The 22406-nt window shown below is 42.8% G+C and overlaps 1 protein-coding gene across 3 annotated transcripts in view; it reads left to right on the top strand.

The window, feature by feature from the left end:
- Nucleotides 1–4848: 4848 nt before the first annotated feature.
- The window catches only part of ABCC11 (ATP binding cassette subfamily C member 11), a 60002-nt gene continuing 42444 nt past the window's right edge, over nt 4849–22406 (top strand). For all 3 annotated transcript variants that reach the window (XM_047078359.1, XM_047078357.1, XM_047078358.1), the window contains exons 1-6: nt 4849–4947; nt 6687–6823; nt 9816–9974; nt 14344–14491; nt 16895–17128; nt 21521–21694. In XM_047078359.1, the coding sequence (XP_046934315.1) occupies nt 4849–4947; nt 6687–6823; nt 9816–9974; nt 14344–14491; nt 16895–17128; nt 21521–21694 (951 nt within the window). The remainder of the gene's footprint in view (nt 4948–6686; nt 6824–9815; nt 9975–14343; nt 14492–16894; nt 17129–21520; nt 21695–22406) is intronic.

The following is a 22406-nucleotide window of genomic DNA, read 5'->3' as shown; positions in this document are numbered from 1 at the left end:
ACGCTCCCAATTTTACCCATCAAGTTATACTCCTAATTATACAGAATCCTATGAAGATGGTTGTGAGGTTTATCCCACTCTATTAGAATATGCTCAGGATTTTTTTTGAATCATTGGACAGAGAAGCCTGGCAGTTTTAAACTGAAATTAGGCAGTTTGCAGAGACCCTGAATGGCTGGGTTAGATTTTTTGAGGCTCTTAGTGTTTTAACAAAGAAATTTAAAAACCATCTGATAAACTTTGTGATAAATATCTCAGACACTTATGTTTAATGCTTTTAACTTGCACACATATACTCCTGCCCCCATAACAAGAATAACACACAAAATTGGTATTCTATTCACATAATCACTGAATTTATCTTTTTTAAAAAAGTTTATTTATTCTGAGAAAGAGAGAGAGAGAGAGCATAAATATTTGATGGAGGGGTGCCTGGGTGGCTCAGTAGGTTAAGCATCCAACTTCAGCTCAGGTCATGATCTCATGGTTCGTGGGTTTGAGACCTGTGTCATGCTCTGTGCTGACAGCTCAGAGAGTGGAGCCTGCTTCGGATTCTGTGTCTCCCTCTCTCTCTGCCCCTTTCCCCACTCATGCTCTTCTGTCTCACTCAAAAATAAATAAACATTAAAACATTTAAAAATAATAAATAAATATTTTGATAGATAAATAAACAATGTAGATGTAGAGTCTTTCAAAGAAGGAGCCAGGAAAGCCACAAAGTCACTAAAGACCTCACATTTAGAGTCCTGATGCTTTCCCAGGTGGGCTGACACATCCATCACAGGAATATAATCATAGGATTAAAAGAAAATATTCATCAAACAAACAATTTAAACATGGACCTATTCCCACTGCAGTTTCTATAGTGCAGTGTGAATTTGTTTAAAAAGAAAAATCCTTGGGGCACCTGGATGGCTCAGTCGGCTTACCCTCAGTGAGCAGGGTAGGGGCAGAGGGAGAGCGAAAGAGAATCCCAAGCAGGCTCTGCGCTGTTGTTGCAGAGCCCATCTTGGGGCTTGAACTCACAAACCAAGAGATCATGGCCCTGAGCCAAAATCAAGAATTGGACACTTAACCGACTGAGCCATCCAGGTGCCCCAAGGATTTTTTCTTTTTAAACAAATTCACACTGCACTATAGAAACTGCAGTGGGAATAGGTCCATGTTTAAATTGCTTGTTTGATGAATATTTTCTTTTAATCCTATGATTATATTCCTGTGATGGATGTGTCAGCCCACCTGGGAAAGCATCAGGACTCTAAATGTGAGGTCTTTAGTGACTTTGTGGCTTTCCTGGCTCCTTCTTTGAAAGACTCTACATCTACATTGTTTATTTATCTATCAAAATATTTATTTATTATTTTTAAATGTTTTAATGTTTATTTATTTTTGAGTGAGACAGAAGAGCATGAGTGGGGAAAGGGGCAGAGAGAGAGGGAGACACAGAATCCGAAGCAGGCTCCACTCTCTGAGCTGTCAGCACAGAGCATGACACAGGTCTCAAACCCACGAACCATGAGATCATGACCTGAGCTGAAGTTGGATGCTTAACCTACTGAGCCACCCAGGCACCCCTCCATCAAATATTTATTAAGCATCCACTGTATGCTGAGCACTGTACACTAGATTCACAGATACATCAATGAACAGACAAACACGGTCCCTGGTTTCAAAGAGCTTGCATTCTAGTGAGGTAGGCAGAAAATAAATAAGCCAACAAAGAAAGAAATGGCCATTTCAGAAATTGATAAGTAAGGGAAATGTAATAGGAAACTATGTAGAAGGTGATAGGAGGAGGACTTCAGTGTTCAGTAGGGAGGTCTGGCAAGGTTACTCCCAGGAGGTGGTGTTTGACCTGAGACTGGAATGGTGAGAATGGACCAGCTCTGCGAGGAGCTGGAAGGAGAATGTTCTTGGTAGAGATTAGGACTGGTGCAAACATCAAGGTGGGGAAGAGCTTCCTAGTTGCTGGAACAGAGGAGAAGGCCAGGCACTGGGATGTGGGGATTCAGCAGCTGGGAAGATTTCCTCCGGAAGCTATTGGAACCAGCAAAAGGGAATAAACCTTGGGGCAGAGAAAGTTGACTAGCACAGGGTGGGAATGGACTGGAAAAGAGAGGTATAGGAGGAAGGTCTAATCATCTAAACCTCTTTGGGGCCTGGCTTGCAGGTGCCTCTGCTCCTTGCCTTGGGCACTTCCCTTACCCACTGGTGTATCCTCTGGCCTTAGACACTACATCCTGCTGGGTACGTGGGAAGCACAATGAGGAAGTAAGTCAGTTCCTCCAGAAAGCTCTTGCCACAGGTTACCTTGCTGCTGTGCACCCCTCCCCCCCACTGCCTTGTTCCCAAACTGTTTCATCATATGCAAATGGCCCGTGTCTACACCAAGTTCATAATCATGACTCTCCCATCCCCCCAAGAAATGGGGAGAATACAGGGCTGGAAACATCTGTTTCCTCTCTGTTTTTATTCCCATCACATCCTGGTCCCTACCCTGACCACAGTGGTGGTCTCGCCACTAATCAGAGTGAATATGCTTCCACTCTGGTTCTTCCCAAGAGGAAATTGGGAGGCCAATGACTTCTCAAGGACTGCCAAAGAAAGTTCTGGAGGGAATTCCCCCTGGCCAGTCAAGGAAGCAGAGGTGGGCCTCATCACATTGGAGGGTGGCCCATGCTAATGTGTGGCAGAGGTCCAGTTATGTTAAGATGAACAATTTCTGTTCTGCAAACATATATCCATTGTACACGTTTGCATTTCATTAATTTCCATTTGGTTTACTTTTCCCTGTTTTTAGTTTCCTGGACAAATGCTGTATAGAAAAGGGTCACACCTTTGAAATCCTCAGTGTATCTCTCTGCAGGTGTTTAAAAATAAAACATTTGGCAGATCATACTAAGCAGAAAGGTGACAGAAAATCTGATTTATTTATTTGAGAACATGGTTCTTAGAGACCAAACAAAGAAATTAGGTGTGACCCTTTTCATACATCTTGATATTTCATTTTCCTCTTACTTATTAACATAAAGCAAAATGAGCTGCATTCATGTTGGAACTACGCTCATTCACCAATTGCAAGGTGGCTTGGTACAGACACAAACATTTATTGGCACGCCAATGATGCATGCAGCCCCTTGCCAGCTCATGACTTGCAATCTAGAATTTGTTGCCTCCACTCCCTGCCTCCTGCCATTCCCTCCCCTGGAAATCTTTAGGTAGTGAATGAACTGTACTGCAATACACGGTGGTCCGATCCCCAGGGACTTCTATTGAATTATACCAATTTTACTGTAATGCGTCTGTGTTCCAGGCTGGTTCATGGCAGCCAGAAATCTTGTTTCTTCCCAGAGTCTTAAACAAATTGTGTGACACTCTCTCTTACCCAAAATATGTCCTTCTCTCTCTTTGTTCATTTCCATCATCCCTGAGAGATTCACTTATAGCGTCACATGGCAAGTATATCTCATACCCTGATGCCCCCCATCTGGGGACCCTGTCTTGCATGGTCTATAGCAGAATTCCAGAAATGGAATCCACCAATTCTGGTTGTGATTTGCTGAAAGGAAGTGGGATGGGAGGGAATGGAATAAAGGCGTTTGGAAAATTCTTCTCCCAAGACTGGGTAGTGTGCAAGTCCACTTACTCAAAGCACAATCCAATATTTCAATGTCAAGAGCTGTATCTGAACCCTAAGACAAGCTCCATAATTTGCAGGATCCAGTGCCAAATGAAAATGTGGGGCTCCTTGTTCCAAATTATTAAGGATTTCAAGATAGTGACAGTAGAGCCTTAGCTAAGCCTGGGCCTTTCTGAATATGAGGCTCTGTAAGGCACTGGTCATACCCCATGATGCTGGCCCTGTTGGTCATACCCTGGTCATACCCTGTTATATACTCTCTTTTTCCATTCCTTCAGAAATATTCTTAATTGCCATCCCCTCCCCCAACCCAGGCACATGGGTGTTCTGGAAGTGAGTCACATACTCAGAAAGGTAAAATGGAAAGCATTTTAATATATTTTATTATTTTTTTCTTTTTAATGTTTATTTTTGGGAGAGAGAGACAGAGCATGAGCGGGGGAGGGGCAGAGAGAGAAGGAGACAGAATCCGAAGCAGGCTCCAAGCTGTCAGTACAGAGCCTGACGCGGGGTTCAAACTCACGAACTGCGAGATCATGACCTGAGCTGAAGTCGGATGCTTAACCCACCGAGCCACCCAGGCGCCCCCGCATTTTAATATATTTTTAAAATACCTTGGGTTATTTAAGATTCCTAAATTATGTCCAGCTCCAATCCCCTGATTCTGTGAAAACTGAGAGTCAGAAAATGGCAAAATTGCATTTTTTAAATTTGTTTACTCATCCATTTATCCTTTATTTACTGAGCACCTGCGATCCTTCTAGCACTCTCCCAGGCTCCAAGGATTCAATAGTGAGCTAAACAGACATGTCCCTGTCCTTGTGAGCCTCTCTATTTAGAGTGGGAAATGAACTCTGAACAAATAACGATTCACACAAATATTTAATTACAAACTGGGGTAAGAGAAGAAGCATGGTTCTATGAGCAGGCTTGGCCCTAGGTTGTAGGGTTGGGAGTGGGTGGTTAGAAAAGGTTTCCCTAAGTGATCTTAAGCCTCAGTAGATGTTTAAAAAGAGGGAGCCATTCCAGGAAGAGGGAAGAGCAGGTGCTGTGTCAGTGGCCCAACCTTCTGCATGACCCCGGCACACTCCCTGCAGGGGGATGTCCCCTTCTCCTGACTGCTCAGGGCTGAATCTAAGCTGCTCTTACCTGCTGCCTTTTCAGATTCTCTGATTCTTGGAAAAGAAGGATTGGCAGAAGAGCTGAAAATGACCAGGAAGAGGATATACTGGGTCCCCAGGTCTTCTGGTGGCCTCGTGAATCTTGGCATGGACATGAGCAATGACATGGTTTCAGGACTCAGCTATGTAAGTAGGTCTCCTTTGCATCAAAATACCAGGAAACTGAATTGACAGGGTATTCTCAATGGTCATGAATTAGGTTAGAAAATTTTGTCCCATATTTATTCAACCTTGATTTCTTTTAATGGATCTCAGGCTTCACAATTAGATGAATTGTACTCCCTGGTCATGACACACCCTCTTGGTCTATCTATCTACCTATAACCTATCTATCTATCTATCTATCACCTATTTATCTATGTATTTACTTATAATAATACAATAAGCACCTGTAAACCCATCGACAACTCACCACCTTGGACCTTAACAATCACATCCAGCTATTGATCTTCTCCCCGACTTCATTCCCCAGCTTTCCCTACCTGAAGTAAACACTGTCCCAGATCTTTTCTCATCAATGCCTTACTATGCTTCTAAAATACTATTATTTATCCTATATGAAGCCCTAAAGACAATATTCTTTTTTATTTTAGTTGTTTCCCACCTTATCAATTTCTAAAAATGTTTATTTTTGAGAGAGACAGAGAGAGAGAGAGAGAGAGAGAGAGAGAGAGAGAGAGAGACTGAGCACAGGTGGGAGAGGGGCAGAGAGCGAGAGATACAGAGTCCAAAGCAGGCTCCAGGTTCTGAGCTGTCAGCACAGAGCACGATGTGGGGTTCGAATCCAAGAACTTGGAGATCATGACCTAAGCCGAAGTCAGCCACTTAACTGACTGAGCTACCCAGATGCCCCTGTTTCCCACTTTATCAAAAGGGTCACATGTAATGTTTGGGGACTTTCTTACTTACTGATTTCTTTTTGGTAGGTTTACTCTCAGAGGGCAACTTGGTCTCACATTGTGTGGGTGACTAACTATAGCTCCCTTTATTCTTGTCTACACTGTGTACCACAGATAAAAAAATGGGGAGGTAGAATGACCTGTCCAGAGGCACCCAGTGAATGTAGGGCATACCTAAGGCTGGGACTCAGTTGTCCTAACTCCTGGCCCACTGCTTATTCCCTACCCAGCAACCTTTTTTTTTTATTTAAAAAAATTTTAAAATCTTTATTTATTTTTGAGAGAGACAGACAGAGTGTGAGCAGGGGAGGGAAGAGAGAGAGGGAGACACAGAATCTGAAGCAGGCTTCAGGCTCTGAGCTGTTAGCACAGAGCCTGACGCAGGGCTTGAACTCATGAACTGTGAGATCATGACATGAGCCAAAGTTGGATGCTTAACTGACTGAGCCACCCAGGCGCCCCTCTTTTATTTTTTTCTTTAAATTGAGGTATAATTGATGTGAAACTTACTAGTTTCAAGTGTACAACATTTATTCAATATTTACATATAGTGCAAAAAGGTCACTACAATATTACTTCCATCATCACATATAATTACAAACTTTTTTCTTGTGATGGGAAATTTTAAGATCTACTCCTTACCAGCTTTAAAACATACAAGGCAGTATTATTAACTGTATCAACCATGCCATACATTATAACCCCATGACTTATTTATTTTATAACTGAAAGTTTGTGTCTTTTCATCCCCATCACCCATTCTGCCCACACCCCACCCCTGATCTGTTCTCTGAGCTCTTTGTTGGTGTTGTTTTTAAGTTCCACATATAAGTGAGATCATACAGCGTTTGTCTTTCTCTGACTCTAGCAGCTGGATGTGGAAAGATCCATCATCCTTGGGTGGCCAACACCCCAGGACAGTATGAGGTCAGAAAACTGATGCTCTTTTGGTTTTTCTTTCCCAAGAAAACTTACACCCTAGAAGACAGCCCCTGGAGCCAGCAGGTAAGGAAGCCTGAGACACGAGGGACAGCAACAGAGCTCCATTGGGGGAAGTATGATGCTGCCTGGAGAACCATGATTCCCTTCCGTCCCAAGCCACAGTGAGTTCTGAGGGGGAGGTGAGGGGCAGTACCCATTATGACAATGTTCCTCAGACACAAACACATACATCCCTCCCAAAGATGTCTGAACATTCATGTCACCACCACAGCCAAATAAGTCTAGAGCAGCCTGAGGCACATCAGAAGGCAGAGTCAGATCATTCATTCATTTATTCTTTCATTCATCTATTTACTCATCCAACAAAGATTCATTGAGAACCTACCAGACACTGTGCTAGACCTCAGAGGAAAAGTACTAAGCAAGGCAGACATGATTCTTGCCCATCATAGACCACGCATTGGGGAAAAAGACAATAGCAAGTTAACTCATAAATAAACATGTGGTTACAAGCTGCTTGAAGACAGTGCTATGAAGTTTGGGGGAGAGGGGAGGTGGGCGGTGCTGAGGGACATTGAAACAGTGACAACTTGGTAGGTGCTTGGTACTTAAGCTGTGCTCTGGAGGGTAAACTTGATTTTACCAGGCCAAAGTAAAAGAAGGATGATCTGAGCAGAGGGAACAGCATGTGCAAAGGCCTGGCCTTGAGGTGAAAGGAATACAACATGATGTGTCCAGGAACTGAGGAGGCCAGCATCACTGGCATCATGTGTGATGATGGGCATGGCATGAGATGAGATTGCAGAGGGACATAAGTCTCCACAGGGCACATTAAATATGTTAGTCTTCATTCTAAGAGAAATGAGGAGCTGTTAAATGCCCTATGATGGTACCCTTAAACTTTTGAGTTAAAGAAATTCAATGTATCCTTCTCCAGTAAATCAAAGTTTAAAATAACCATTCCCAAATGTCTTTCTGACTTCTACAATCTTGCTTTCAGGGTCCTGCACAGAATCAGGTACATATTCATTTATTCATCGTCTACGGACAGGACCTTAACATTCTTCTAGAATGATTCTAGAATCATCCTAGAATTGCCACAAGGACTCTGTTTTGTATTAACAATCCCCTCTTTTCTCTCACATGTTTGCTAAGATTTTATCAACGAACTGGAGTTGTTTTCCTATTTTTTTGAAAACCTGAGCTCCCATCACCACATCACTCCCACTGAATTGCTCTTATCTCCACCAAGAATAAATAATGTGGGTGCTTAAGTGCGCCCAGGCAGCCTCATTGAGAGAAACAGTCTGCTTCTACCAGACCTTGGGCATAGTGGCACCAGCTCATAGATTCTTGCCCTTTCTCTGCAATCACACATGGCCCCACATATCTAGTGATACCTGGTACAGACTCCCACCTTCCTAGTCCCTTCTCTCTCCAGCATGTAGACAAAGGTGTGGCTAGCCTTGCCCAGAATGCACAGCCTCCGGGGCTGGTGGGTGGTGAGGCTGGGAAGGGCCAGTGAGTGGAGAAGAGGGTGTAGCCCAAAACAAAACAAAAGCATCCCGTGCGTTTGGCATTTTGTATTCTCATCTCTCGCCCCAAGTCTTTTTTTTTTTAATTGAATTTTCTTCATATTGAAACATACAGCATTAAAGACAACTTTGGAAAAAAAGAAGTAGAAATTATATACAATCCCAACACCCTAGTCGAATCATTATTTCTGTATTTGTGAATCATTTCCAGGAATATGACCTTGTCATTCTAGTTTATTTACTTTTTATTCCATTTTTTATTTTTGTGAAAATTACATAAGCAAAATATAGAAAACATGGAACAGTGAGAATCTCTTTTCTTTTATCTTTACCAATTCTAATCCCTTTGTCAAAGTCAACCACTATTAATAATTTGAAATAAATGTATGTATACATATATAAATGTGTATATATAAAAATGTAAATGCACATGTACATATAATACATAAATATGTAAATGTGCATATACATAAATATATAAATGCGTATATACAATTGTTAATAGTGGTTGACTTTATATATATAGTTTTGTCTGCTTTCTCTCATTTCTTCCTTTTTTAAAAGTTTATTTATTTATTTTGAGAGAGAGAGAGCACATGCATGTTGGGTAGGGGCAGAGAGAGAGGGAGAGAGAGAATCCCAAACAGGTTCTGTGCTGTCAGTGCAGAGCCTGATGTGGGGCTTGATCCCACAAACCCTGAGATCATGACCTGAGCCAAAATCAAGATTCAAATGTTTAAGTGACTGAGACACCCAGGCTACCCCTTCCTTTTCTTTTTTAATGTTTATTTATTTTTGAGAGAGTGAGCATGTGCGTGTAAGTGGGGCAGGAGCAGAGTGGGGGGGGGGGGACAGAGGATCCAGAGCAGGCTCTGTGCTAGCAGCACAGAGCTTGATGCAGGGCTCAGACTCACAAACCATGAGATCATGACCTGAACTGAAGTCAGACACTTAACTGACTGAGCCACCCAGTTGGTTTTTTTATGTAAGTAAAAATACTTTTTACTTTTTTTATGTACATAAAAATTTGATAAATTTCTTGACCCACAAGTGGCCTTTTTTTCCTTTCTTACTATGCTCAGAGCTCATTTCATGTTCTACATATAGGTCAACTCTATTTGTGGACGCTTGTGCATTGTTTTCCACATATGGGTATACCCTATTTCTTTTCTTTCTTTTTAAGTCATTCCCCTAATAATAGGTGTTTTTGTTGTTTCTGTTTTTTTAATTATTTTAAGTTTATTTATTTACTTTGAGAGAGAGAGAGTGCACACAGCAGGGGTGGGCAGAGAAAAAGAGAAACAGAATCCCAAGCAGGCTCTATGCCAGGGCTCAAACTCAAAAACTGTGAGATCATGACTTGAACCGAGATCAGGAGTTGGATGCTCAACCAACTGCACCACCCAGGCACGCTTGTTGTTTCTGGTTTTTAACTATCACACATAATAGAGTAATAAAAAAAAAACATGCTTTTTTTTTTTTTGTACATCCAGATGACCACACTGTGCTTTTTACATAGTATATAATTCATTCCTGCAAAATCTTGCCCTTGGCTTAATTTTATGTCTTTACAGCCCTATCATAAGGGCAACTATATGACCTGTGACCTCTCTGCTAGGTTTCCTGCCCCTCAGCCCATGGATGATGCTGGCCTCTTCTCCTACTTCACGTTGTCATGGCTCACCCCACTCATGGTCCGAGGTTTGCAGAGACGCTTAGATGAGAACACCATCCCCCAGCTGTCGGTCCATGATGCCTCAGACAAAAATGCTAAAAGGTAAAGTCTTATTGGACAAACCGCTGGGTTGGTTAAAGACCATGTCTTGTGGGATTGGTGACCAAGGATGCTTAAGAGTAGCAGGTAGGGTCAGTCTTCAGACAACCAAAGAATATTGACTCTAGCAAGAGGTCTCACTATACTTCATGAACTCCCTGAAATGGTACTTACTTTATATGTATAGGCTGGAGACCTTTGTCTGGAGCAAGGATTCACATCTTTTACCTGATTTGCCTAAGGGCCCAAGACCCCAAGAAAGTTAGAAATTACTGCCTATTGTCCCTTTTGCTTTTTCTTCTGGATCAGATGTTTACCTATGTCACTCATTAAATTTTGGGTTAGTGGCCAGTCTCCGAATACTTAAGTCATCACTAACTAGATGTGTGGTTAAGGTTCCTACACAACCTACTTCACAAGGTAATATGAGGATTAAAGGGGGGGGGGACGAATAAACGGCTTCAAATGTTCTATACTCATGTTCCTACCTGTAGCTACTTCATGAGAGACATCAGGTAGAGAATCATATTATCCAAATGTGCTCCAGGAAATGGTAGTCCCTGGAGAGCTTCCCAGAAGAGAGCATTCTGCGGCCAAGTGAGTCTGTGAAATGTGGCATACTTATTGCCAGGTCTCAGAGATTTGTTTACAAAGCAAATTAAAGTACTTAAGTCACTGGGAAAACAGAAACTGGTTTAACTTTGACCCATTGCTTCTTGGAATTATTCAGTAAAGAAAAAAAAAAGTCTTCAAGGAACACCAACCTCTTGCATAATGCCAGATGTTGATCAGAATCTCACTGGCTACCCGCTATGATGTCAGGCAAGTCATTTACCCTTTCCAAGACCCTGTGTCTTTATGTATAAAATAAAGGATTATAAAATTTATCTCATGGTCCTTCACAGAATTGTTGTAAGAATCAAAAGAGATGGTAAATTCAATATGAAGCACCTGGAAAAATGCCTGGTGCATAATAGACAACCAAAGTGTGTGTTTGTCCTTCTGTGACCATTATGAGCACAGGATCTCCTGATCTATGTCTATTCACTTAGGGCTCACTGATTCTGCCGTTTTTGTTCTATAACTCACATGAAAGCGTCCACCAATACTTTTTTACAAATCACTCCACTTTGGGATTTTTTTTTAAAATAATTATCCACGCATTCACACCTTTACAGAAGCTTCTTTCTCTGTGTTCACCACTGAACCAGCAGGGTTCTGGGGTGCATCTTCCCTAGTCCTTCAGGAGAACTACTTTGACTTCTGTGAGGATTTGCTGACAAACTGCCAGCCATCAATCGTCACTACCACTCACATCAGCCACAGCAGCAGAGCCACCATTGTCACCACCATCACCTTCATTATTACTATCACAATTCGTATTTCTCATTTGCCCATCCAGCACCTCCCATGACCATTACAAAAGGGTTATGAAGTAAGTAGGAAAGATGCGATTTCCCCCATTTACACTTGAAGAAACTGAAAACTCAGAGAAGCAAAATTATGTTCCTTGAATCATAGTTAATGAATGGAGGAGGTGAAGTTTGAAACCATGTCTTTTGAAGATTTTTTTCTTAATTTACCTTAATGTTTGTTTATTTTTGAGAGAGGGGGGAGAGGCAGAGAGAGAGGGAGACACAGAGTTGGAAGCAGACTCCAGGCTCCGAGCTGTCAGCATAGAGCCCGACACAGGGATTGGACCCATGAACCATGAGATCATTACCTGAGTCAAAGTCGGATGCTTAACCGACTAAGCCACCCAGATGCCCCTGAAACCAAGTCTTTTGAATCTGGTAATCATGGTGAGAAATTGATACAGTTGCTAAGAGAGTTGAGAGCAGGCTATGGGGAAACTTGGATTTGTTTAGTCAAAGTGGAACAAACTCCAGAGCTTTTTATCTCTGTGGATTGGGTTACATGTGGGGATAGAGCTGGAATGAAGGGAGGTGGCCCCAAAGTTTGGCCCATGAATAATGAAATCCTCTAACACATATGGGTGTCATTTTTGCTTTACTTACCTAGGGCCCAGACCCCCCAAGTTATCTGGCCCACACAGATGGGCATGGGATAGGACAGTTGTTTTATAAATTCAGGGAGGAAAAAGCAGCCTAGAGTTTTGATAGCAGGTGAGGGAAGGTAGGACAGGAAAATTCTCATGATGTTTGTTTCCTTCTGGCTTTAGGCTGGGCACAAGTGCCCGTGGCTATAGGAGTGAAGGGTAGAAAGTACTAGAACTGCCTGCCATGAGAGACTTAGTGACCTAACATGCATAAGCAGTGCTGCTCTCAGGCCCTGAGCACAAAAGTTGGCTCTCCATGCTCCTGCTCTGTAAGTAGTCCTGGAGCCCCTGGGCATAGTCCTTGATGTTCTCACTATGGGCAGTGGTCATTGCCTTCCAGAGAGTGGAACATGATGGAGCAGGAGCCAGGAAGTAAAAGGGCACGTGCCAACATGATGATTGCAGCTGAGAGGCTGGACTGTGGATGTGTGGGAGGCATCCTGGGCCACATTAAGACTCTGGAAGCTGTAAGCACCACAATGGCTATTTTCCAGTCACCAGCTCCTGTATCAAATATAATACAAAATAAAAGAGAAATATGAGAGAGTCAACAAAATTCTTAATTTCTGTCATGATAACTTCTTTGATGCTTTCTTGAAACATTGCTTTTCAATTTTTTCCTCCAAAGAAATGTTTTTGGTGTTCTTGTGTTGCTGGTGTCACACAAACAGCTAGACATCATTCACTCAGATTGGCAAAATAAGGGCACATTTTTATATTTATTTATCTATTTTTTTTAAGTTTCTCTTAAACTTGAGTTAATTAATTAATTAAAATGTTTATTTAGTTTTTGGGGGGGAGAGGAAAACAGAGAGGGGGACTGAGGATCTGAAGCAGGCTCCATGCTGACAACAGAGAGCCCGATGCAGGGCTCAAAATTATGAATCATGAGATTATGACCTGAGCAGAAGTCAGACACTTAACTGAGTGAGCCACCTAGGTGCCCCTAAGGGCACTTTCAATTAGGTGGCCCAACATTGGGTCACCCTTTAGGGGGCTTTGAAATAAGTGGAGGTCATAGTTTTGGGTTTTATGAATCTTAATCTGTGTATAAAAAAAAGAGTGACATTATTCGAAGTCTTAGGCTATTTCCTCAACTAAATGTATTCCAGGATAACAAAATAGTTGGTGAGATAAAGTTATTTTTTATAGAAAAATTCAAACTACTACATACAGAAGGAATGCCAGAATTAGAAATCACAATTTTGCCAGCACTAATGGAAGTGGATCTAGGCAATGGTCATCAATGATGAGGAATGAATGGCGGTGAATGAGTCAGGCTGATACAACTTAATCCACTGATACCCTGAACATTACTAATAATGGGACAGCTGACCCTGTGTCTTCTAATGTTATGCAAAAGAGGTACACTACATCACCTATTAAATATTTTTGTCAGCTGACCTGAATTCTGAATTTCATTAAGCCTCTAGATCTAACTAAGAATTTAATAGATACAGAGCATAGAAGGTCATATTAGACAAGACAGGGATGTAATCAGTGAAACCCAGAATGTGGGAAATTCTATGGGATAAATGACCCAATTTCTTCAACAAACAAATGGCAGAACGTGCAGAGAAGGGGAAACTGCTACAGGTTAAAATGAGATGCAAGAAATCTATCAGATTTGTCTTTTAAATGCAATGTGTGTGAATGCCTGGGTGGCTCAGTCAGTTAGGCATCTAACTCTTGATCTCCCCTCAGGTCTTGATTTCAAGGTTGTGAGTTCAAGCTCCATGTTTTGCTCCACGCTGGGTGTGGAGCCTACTTTTAAAAAAATAATTAAATGCAATGTGTGGACCTTGTTTGGATCTTAGGCAGACTGACTATAAAAATGTGTTTTTGATGTAATTAGAGAAATTTGAAAAAGACTGTGTATTAAATGCCATTAAGGAATTTTATTAATATATGTAATTAATATATTATATTCATATATAATAATTAATAGCTATAATAATTAATAATCATTAATTAATAACTATTATAAGGTCGTTATAGGGTTTTTTAAAGGCCTTATCTGGAACAGATACATCCTGAAGCATTTGTAGATGAAATGATATGTCTGGGATTTGCTTGAAATTCTCCAGCCAAAAAAAAAAAAAAAAAGACAAACAGGAAGAGAGAGGAAACACTAATGTCATATATCAATCATTCTTGAAATGGGAATGGGTATTTAGGGAGATTCCCTATGTCCTCTCTACTTTTGTGAAGTTTGAAAACTTCTGAAACAAAGCTCCCAGGCTTGCAAGACATATGACATGTGGGTGACATATGCAAAGAAACTTCACTTGGTTCACTTTTCCTCTTTTCAAGGCTCTGCCTCCTTTGGGAAGAAGAAGTCTCAAAGCATGGGATTGAAAAAGCTTCAGTGCTCCGAGTGATGATGAGGTTTCAAAGAACAAGGGCTATTTTGGATGTATTTCTGTGTTGCTGCTTCTCTGCCATGAGCGTGCTAGGGCCGGTAAGTAGCTGACTTCATGAGGTTTGGGGGACTCCAGGCTTTAGAAATTAGCACGTTAGGGGTGCCTGGGTGGCTCAGTTGGTTAAGCGCCCGACTTCAGCTCGGGTCATGATCTCATGGTTTGTGAGTTTGAGCCCCGTGTCTGGCTCTGTGCTGACAGCTCAGAGCCAGGAGCCTACTTTGGATTCTGTGTTCCCCTCTCTCTCTGCCCTTCCCCTGCTCACACTTTGTCTCTGTCTCTCTCCAAAATAAATAAACATAAAAGGGGAAAAAAAAGAAATTGGCAATTTCAAGTCCACACCAGGAGTTGGGGACAGTTTGCCTCTCAACTGCTACTCAGAAGATAAAGAACTTTTGGAGGCAGTAGAGCTAGTAGTTAGGAATGTGAATTCTTTTTGTTTGTTTGTTTTAATGTTTATTTTTGAGAGAGGGAGAGAGTGCACATGCATGCAAGCTGGGGAGGGGCAGAGAGAGAGGGAGACAGAGGATCTGAAGTGGGCTCTGCATTGACAGCAGAGAGCCTGATGTGGGGCTAGAACTCATGAATACCATGAGATCTTGACTTGAGCCAAAGTTTAACCGACTGAGCCACCCAGGCACCCAGGAGTGTGAGTTCTGCAGCCATCGCTTGGGTTCGAACCTTGGCCCTGCCACTTAATTGCTGGGTGACTTTAGGTAATGTGTTTATCTTCTGTCTTAGTTTCTTCAAGGAACCCCAAGACACTCTTAGTGGTTGACCTCATGGAAACCTCCATGTATAAATTGGATGGCATAACATTACCTGCCTCTCAGGGTGAATTTTTATTTATTTATTTATTTATTTATTTATTTTTTTCAACGTTTTTTATTTATTTTTGGGACAGAGAGAGACAGAGCATGAACGGGGGAGGGGCAGAGAGAGAGGGAGACACAGAATCGGAAACGGGCTCCAGGCTCTGAGCTGTCAGCCCAGAGCCTGATGCGGGGCTCGAACTCACGGACCGCGAGATCGTGACCTGGCTGAAGTCGGACGCTTAACCGACTGCGCCACCCAGGCACCCCTCTCAGGGTGAATTTAAATGAGATAAATATATAAAGCACTTAGAACACAGCCTGACTCAGTATGAGCTAGCTGCTTTGAGAAATGGCTGAGCAGCTCTGGGAATGTAGGTGGCAGGAACTAATGGAGGACCAATGTACCATGGTTGGGATGAACTAGCTTTATTTCCTGTCCTCCAGGTCTTCAGGCCAAGATTCTAAGTGCAGAGAGTAAGTCCCATTGTCCCAGCTGGGGTCACATGCTCACCAGTTAGCCAGCAGAGCATAGGGCTCTTTGACAATCTGGCCTGGACTGCATGCCATGGGACAGGTGCAAGTCTTTCCAGATGAAAACGGGAGTGCTATTACCAGCTAAGAGGAGAACGGATGTAGGTCAGGAAGGAACAACAGCTGATGACACACAGAGATATATGACTAGGTGCTGGATATTCTTCATTTGTCCCTCTAGCTCCATCTTCCAACATTGCCCGTGCTGCCCTGTGCCCCTAATGCATGGCCTGTATGGATCACATTAATGGGGTCCCCCTGCCCTCTGGCTTCTGGTTGGGTTGGACCAATGGAAGACTACAATAGGAGACTGCAGGGAAGGAGAAAGTGAAGGCAGGATATTTATTTCTCTGACTGCCTCCTTCCCTGACACTGGATGTTGGGGACCAGACTTCTGGGAGGAGCCCTTTGTGTATGACTTTCTCCTTCTGGATTCCAGTGACCTAACTCTACCCTGTCCCTCCAGGTCTGGAAGGTAACAGTTCCCTGCTGTCACTAGCTTCATGTGTTCTGCCATTCCTTATTGGATTTCCCAAATTCTGCCCACACCTTCATAAATAGTCACTTCATCAGCTCCTGAGTTACCCCTTTTGGGTGTGTGTTCTGTTTCCTGTCAGACCAAGCTATGAGGTGGCAGAGCCAGGATTCAGATCTGGGTCTGTTCAACTCCTGTCTCCTCCAAGGGGACTGTGAGCTTGAGAGCAAGGTTATGTTTCAGTTAGTTTTGATCATTTTTAAAAGTTTTTATTTTATTTTCTTTTTGAGAGAGAGAGAGAGAGAGAGAGAGAGAGAGAGAGAGAGACCAAGAGAGCACAGCAGGGGAGGAGCAGAGAGAAAGAGGGAGACCCAGAATCTGAAGCAGGCTCTAGGCTCTGAGTTGTCAGCACAGGAGCCCAATGCAGGATTCAAACTCACGAACTGCAAGATCATGGCCTGAACTGAAGTCAGATGCTTAACTGACTGAGCTACCCAGGTGCCACAGTTTGGGTCATTTAATAAGCTCCCAGTCTTGACCTGAGGACCTCACACACAGCCCATGTTTATTATGCCTGAAAGGATGGAGAAGTCTGAATAATTCAAACTCCTGTTTCCTTCTAGATGCTGGTTATACCAAAGATCCTGGAATATTCTGAAAAGAAGTCGGGGAGTATTGCCTATGGAGTAGGCCTCTGCTTTGCCCTCTTTCTCATTGAGTGCGTGAAGTCCCTGTGTCTGTGTTCCTGCTGGGTCTTCAACCAGCGCACAGGCATCAGGTTTCGTTCTGCTGTTTTCTCCTTTGCCTTTCAGAAACTAATGCAATTTAAATCTCTAACACACATCACCACAGGAGAGGTGAGTGTCTGGGACTGGATACTGGAGACCATGCTTGCCTAGCCTTCCTCCAGACATCCCTGCTCTGGGGGCGGGGAGAGGGAGGAAAAGGAGTTAGAAAATGAGGAATAAAGAGAAAAGAAATAATTCCTAGGATGAGTGTCGATAATCACCAAGAATTACCTCTGGAGACAAGAACAGGTCAACGGTAACCCAGGGGGATGCCACTTCCATTGAGAGGACTTGAAAGAGATTTATTGAACCCATAGTTACTGAGGTCTACTCTGTTCTAGGCCCTGAGGATACAGCAGTGAACAGAAAGACACCAATCCTCAGTTTAAGCACACTGGAAAGTGTATCCCCTCACCCAGCCTGGGGAGGAGGGTAAGGGAGGGACATGCTCAGGGAAACCAAGGGAGGAGCGATTGTAGATTATCTCTCAGCGTGTTAATTCTTGTCTGTGAAAGAGGAGTACTTACAGCTGCCTGGTTACCAGTTCCCTGCTCTTGCTCTCCTAACAAACAAACAAACAAACAAACAACAGAGATTAGAAAAAGATGCTCCAACTTATGACCCTCAGTCATGGGAGTATTGGAACTTTATATATTAATTTCATGTTCCCTATTTTTCAGTTGCTTACGGTTGCCTGGAGGAGCATGGATTGCTTTTATATTCAAACAGACATTTGATGGGACACCTGGGTGGCTCCCTCAGTTAAGCTTTTGACTCATGATCTCGGGTCTTGATTTCAGGGTCATGAGTTCAAACCCCACGTTGGGCTCCGCACTGGGTGTGAAGCCCACTTAAAAAAAAAAAAAAGGAAAACGAACAAACATTTGAATTTTTGGAACAGGCAGTGCTTCTTTGACTTCTTCCCTTTGCCATCTGGCATCAGCAACTGTCCAACCTCACCTACTTTTGTCTCCACTCCTCCATCCCCAGGTTGGTTTCTTCCCTTTGGCCAGGCCTGGCTTAACCTACAGTTCTCAAACACACCAGGCATTTCTACCTCCAGGCAACGTTTTTCACGTCACCCCTGCCCTTCTATAATCCCATTCATCCTTCAAAGCCCCATTAAGGTGTCCTCTCCTTCACGACAAAATTGCTAAACCCCACTGTCTACTCCCACCAAGCACAAATCTGGCTGCCCTGTATGAGCCCCCTTCAAAGACATAAACCCTTTCAGATTCACTGCTCTATCCCTCAAAATGCCAATGTTTGAATTACACAGGACAGATGTCCAAAACAATGTCTGCTAAATTGACCACTGCCAGGTGGATCTTTTTCTAAACACAATAGCAAATATAAGGTATTTGTTATCATTGTTACCATTATTCTTCACCATTTTTTTAGTCTTGGAACCTTAGGCAAGGTTCCATGCAGTCTCTCTGAAGCTGTAGAATAATAATAAGACCCACCTTACAGGATTGTTGTCTCATAGGATTAAATGAGTTAGTACATACAAAGCATGTAGGAAGGGGACAGTGTTTTAGAAGTGTTAGATTGTATTACTAATTTCTGTTAGGCCTTGAGCATGGGGGCTCCCTGTTGTCCTGCATTTGCCTGAAGTCGAAATCCATGGCAGTCCTTCTCCCTACTGATCTTGGGAGACTCATCATAGTAATTGCTAACTTCCACTAAGCCAGACGTTGACCCCAGGGCTTTACCTCATTAGTTCAGTCAGTCCTCTGACAACACTCTTATGTGGTAGTTTCTGTTATTGTTCCCATTGTCACAGAGGTAGAAACTGAGGCAAGGAGGGAGTAGGAAACTTGTGCAAGGTCACGTGATTGGTAAGCAGCAGAGCCTGGCTGCAGGGTTCAGGCTCTGAACCAGGGCACCTACCTGCCTTGCCAAGGAGACCTTCCACATTGAGGCCAGCTCTCTTTCCTTTTCCATGTGCCTCTGTTCCGAGCACCTGCTGTGTGCAAGGCCGATTTCCCCAAACAGCCTCACAGAACATAAGACAAGACAGCCCACTCAGAAGTGGAGATGGATGTAGCTGCTCACCTGAGGAATCCTAGAGTTGTTTCCATAAGTTTCACTTTAAAAATAATTTAAAAAACACCTGCATATGTTCTCCTTGGGCACAAAATAGAATAGATGACTCCCTGGGCCCAGTCACTTCCCTTATGCCTGGAGGTGACCACCATTATCAATTTGGCTTGTGTCCTTCTAGACTTTTTAAAGTGCATTTAGGTACACATGCAAGTTACCCATGGAAAACATACTGTATCTTGGGTGTGTGTGTTTTAAGTTTATTTATTTATGTATTTTGAGAGAGCGAGAGAGAGTGAGAGAGAGCGTGATTACACAAGCAGGGGAGGGGCAGAGAGAGGGGGAGAATTCCAAGCAGGCTCTGCACCATCAGCACAGAGCCTGATGTGGGACTTGAATTCACAAACCTGAGCCCAGATCAAGAGTTGGATGTTCAACTGACTGAGCCATGTAGGCGCCCCTGTGTGTGTGTGTCCTTTTAATATAAAGGATACTATATTTTACACAGGGTTCTGCCACTTGGTTTTACCAATAGAAAATGTATGATACAATTTTTTGGGTGAGTTTTTTTTTTTAAGTTCATTTATTTATTTTTAGAGAGAGAGAGAGAGAGAGAGAGAATGAGTGCATGAGTAGGGGAGGGGCAGAGAGAGAGGGAGAGAGAGTCCCAAGCATGTTCCATACGGTCAGTGAAGAGCCCAAGGCAGGGCTCCAAATCACGAACTGTGAGATCATGACCTGAGCCAAGATCAAGAGTCAGATGCTTAACGGACTGAGGCACCCAGGTGCCCCTTGGGTGAGTTTTCATGTCAGGGGCACTACATTGTGCTGTTTTGTAGCTTTTCTTCCCTCCTCATTATGTCTTAGCTTTCCATGTTCACACATATAGATCTTCCTCATTCTCTTTCAGTGATGCTTACTTAGAATTGTGGCACTTTCTTTTTTCCCCATTTTTATTGAGATACAACTGACACATAACATTGTATTCGTCCAAGGTATACAAGGTAATGATTTAATATAGCATTAATATAGCATTTTCAATATGCCAAAATTAAGTGTTTTATATGCACTATCTCATCAGTTGTCACATCAATGCTATGGAGTAGGTTGTATTATTATCCCCATTTTACTGATAGGCAACAAGGCTTAGAGAGACTGGGTAATGTGTCTTTGGCTCCACAGCTAGTAAATGACAGATCTGGGACATAAACTCTGACCAGTTTGCTCCAAGACCCAATATTATCTGATACACTTTGAGTGGATGCTTTAGCTTTTCCCCACCAATGGACATTTAAGGTGTGTCCAGGGTTTTGCTGCTATAAGCACAGCTGTATTGGATATTCTTGCGTGCGTTTCCTCTAGCACATGCAAGTGTTTCTCAACAGAGAAATAAAATAGCCAAGTCATGGGGTTTGTGCAATTATTAACTTTAAAAGATACTGTGAAACTCCTTCCTAAAGTGGCTATACTAGGGGCTATGCTTCTCATACACTTTCATCCTTTTTTAAAGATTCAGCCTGGGGCACATCCTGGGAACTGGAAGGAGGTCAGTTTAAAGTTAAAAGGAAATCACATTTTAAGACATTCAGATTGCTCATTCTGAAAGACATTCATGATTTGGGTCCTTAAATATTTCTTGATTTGGAATGTCAGCTTTTATGTTACAGCTGGACTGGGCAGTATATATTGGGGAGCAGGGAAGTGGACAGAAGATTCTATAGCAAAAATAAAAAAGAAAGATAAAAAGAATTAGTTCCTGCCTTAAAAAATTCAGCCATTGGGGTGCCTGGGTGGCTCAGTCGGTTGAGGGGCCGACTTCGGCTCAGGTCATGATCTCGCGGTCCCTGAGTTCGAGCCCCGCGTCGGGCTCTGTGCTGACAGCTCGGAGCCTGGGGCCTGTTTCGGATTCTGTGTCTCCCTCTCTCTGACCCTCCCCCGTTCATGCTCTGTCTCTCTCTGTCTCAAAAATAAATAAATGTTAAAAAAAATTCAGCCATTATTATTACTAGTAATGATTCATAATAATTCATTTATTAGAATGAATAAAATAGGCTAGGAGACTAGAAGCAAATCTCTGGGGAATCTGGATATTAGAAATAGTAGCAATAGTATGGTAAAATATAACTTTTATTGAGCACAGTCTATGTGTGCAGATCCTTTATATTTCATTGACGTTCTCACAACAACCATATGAAGTGGGTATAATTATTCCAGCTTCACAGGTGAAGAGGCTAAGGCTCAGAGTGGTATAGTTACTGGTCCAGGGTTACACAGAAAGTAGCAGGGGAGATTGGTGTTTCTGCCTTTACCACCTTGCCTCTCAAGCCTTGCTGTCACAGGCAGTGTAGCCCCTTGCATGGGCAGTGTGGCACCTGGCATGGTGATACCTATGCTCACGGGCTTGCTGTCTTACAGGCCATCGGTTTCTTCGCCAGCGACGTAAACTACCTGTTTGAAGGGGTGTACTATGGCCCCCTGATCTGTCTCATCTGCTCGTTGCTGATTGCCTGCACTGTCACCTCCTACCTCATTCTTGGACCCACTACGCTCTCCGCCACTGTTTTCTACCTCCTGATTTTACTAGTGGAGGTAATGTCTTTCTTTGACATCCATTTGATGTTGGATATCCCCGCAGAACTCCCAGGGCTCTGGAAGCTGGGGTACTCCTGAGGGGAAGTATTGACTCTTACTGACTATTCATTCCATTGTGGTTAAGTTTCAGCTTCAATTTCTGCCTCAAACCATTCTCTGATCACAAGGTTGGCCAAAGAAATAAGAGGTGAATACGACATGCCAAGTCCATCTTGTAGGCTTCTGGGAGGGTTTATCTGCCTCACAGACTTTCCTTAGTAGATATCCTCCATGTTAGGTTTTTGTTCCTTCTCTTCTACCTAGAATGTGGTAATGGACTAGCCTGGATAGCATTGAACATTTGTCTGAGCACAGTATAATGGGGGAAGGGAAGCAAATTTGCTGACAAAGATTCAGGTGAAATAAAATTGGGAAAAACAGGAAGTGACTCGTGTTATGTGTGCTCTGAATTATTGAAATCAATTGTTTTCCTCCCCCAGTGTAGATATTCTGACCAAAAGGTGATTGTAACTGTTGGCAGGTTTAGGGTTTCCAAAGGCAAAGGAGTAATATTTGTTTAGTTAGCCACAGTAATATTTGTTTAGTTAGCTTGGTACACAGGAGAGAAACACCCCTAGGATGTGGGAGGCAGGTGCTCTCAGGCACAATGGAGAGGTTTCCATTGGAAAATCTTCAGCAGGGCCCTGGAATCTGTAGAGTCACAATGGAT

The sequence above is a fragment of the Lynx rufus genome, unplaced genomic scaffold (assembly GCF_022079265.1).
Source record: "Lynx rufus isolate CCGP_SWC_20201006 ecotype Redwood Valley unplaced genomic scaffold, mLynRuf1.p SCAF_16, whole genome shotgun sequence".
NCBI classification, from domain to species: domain Eukaryota; kingdom Metazoa; phylum Chordata; class Mammalia; order Carnivora; family Felidae; genus Lynx; species Lynx rufus.
This window is presented reverse-complemented; position numbering and strand designations above follow the sequence as displayed.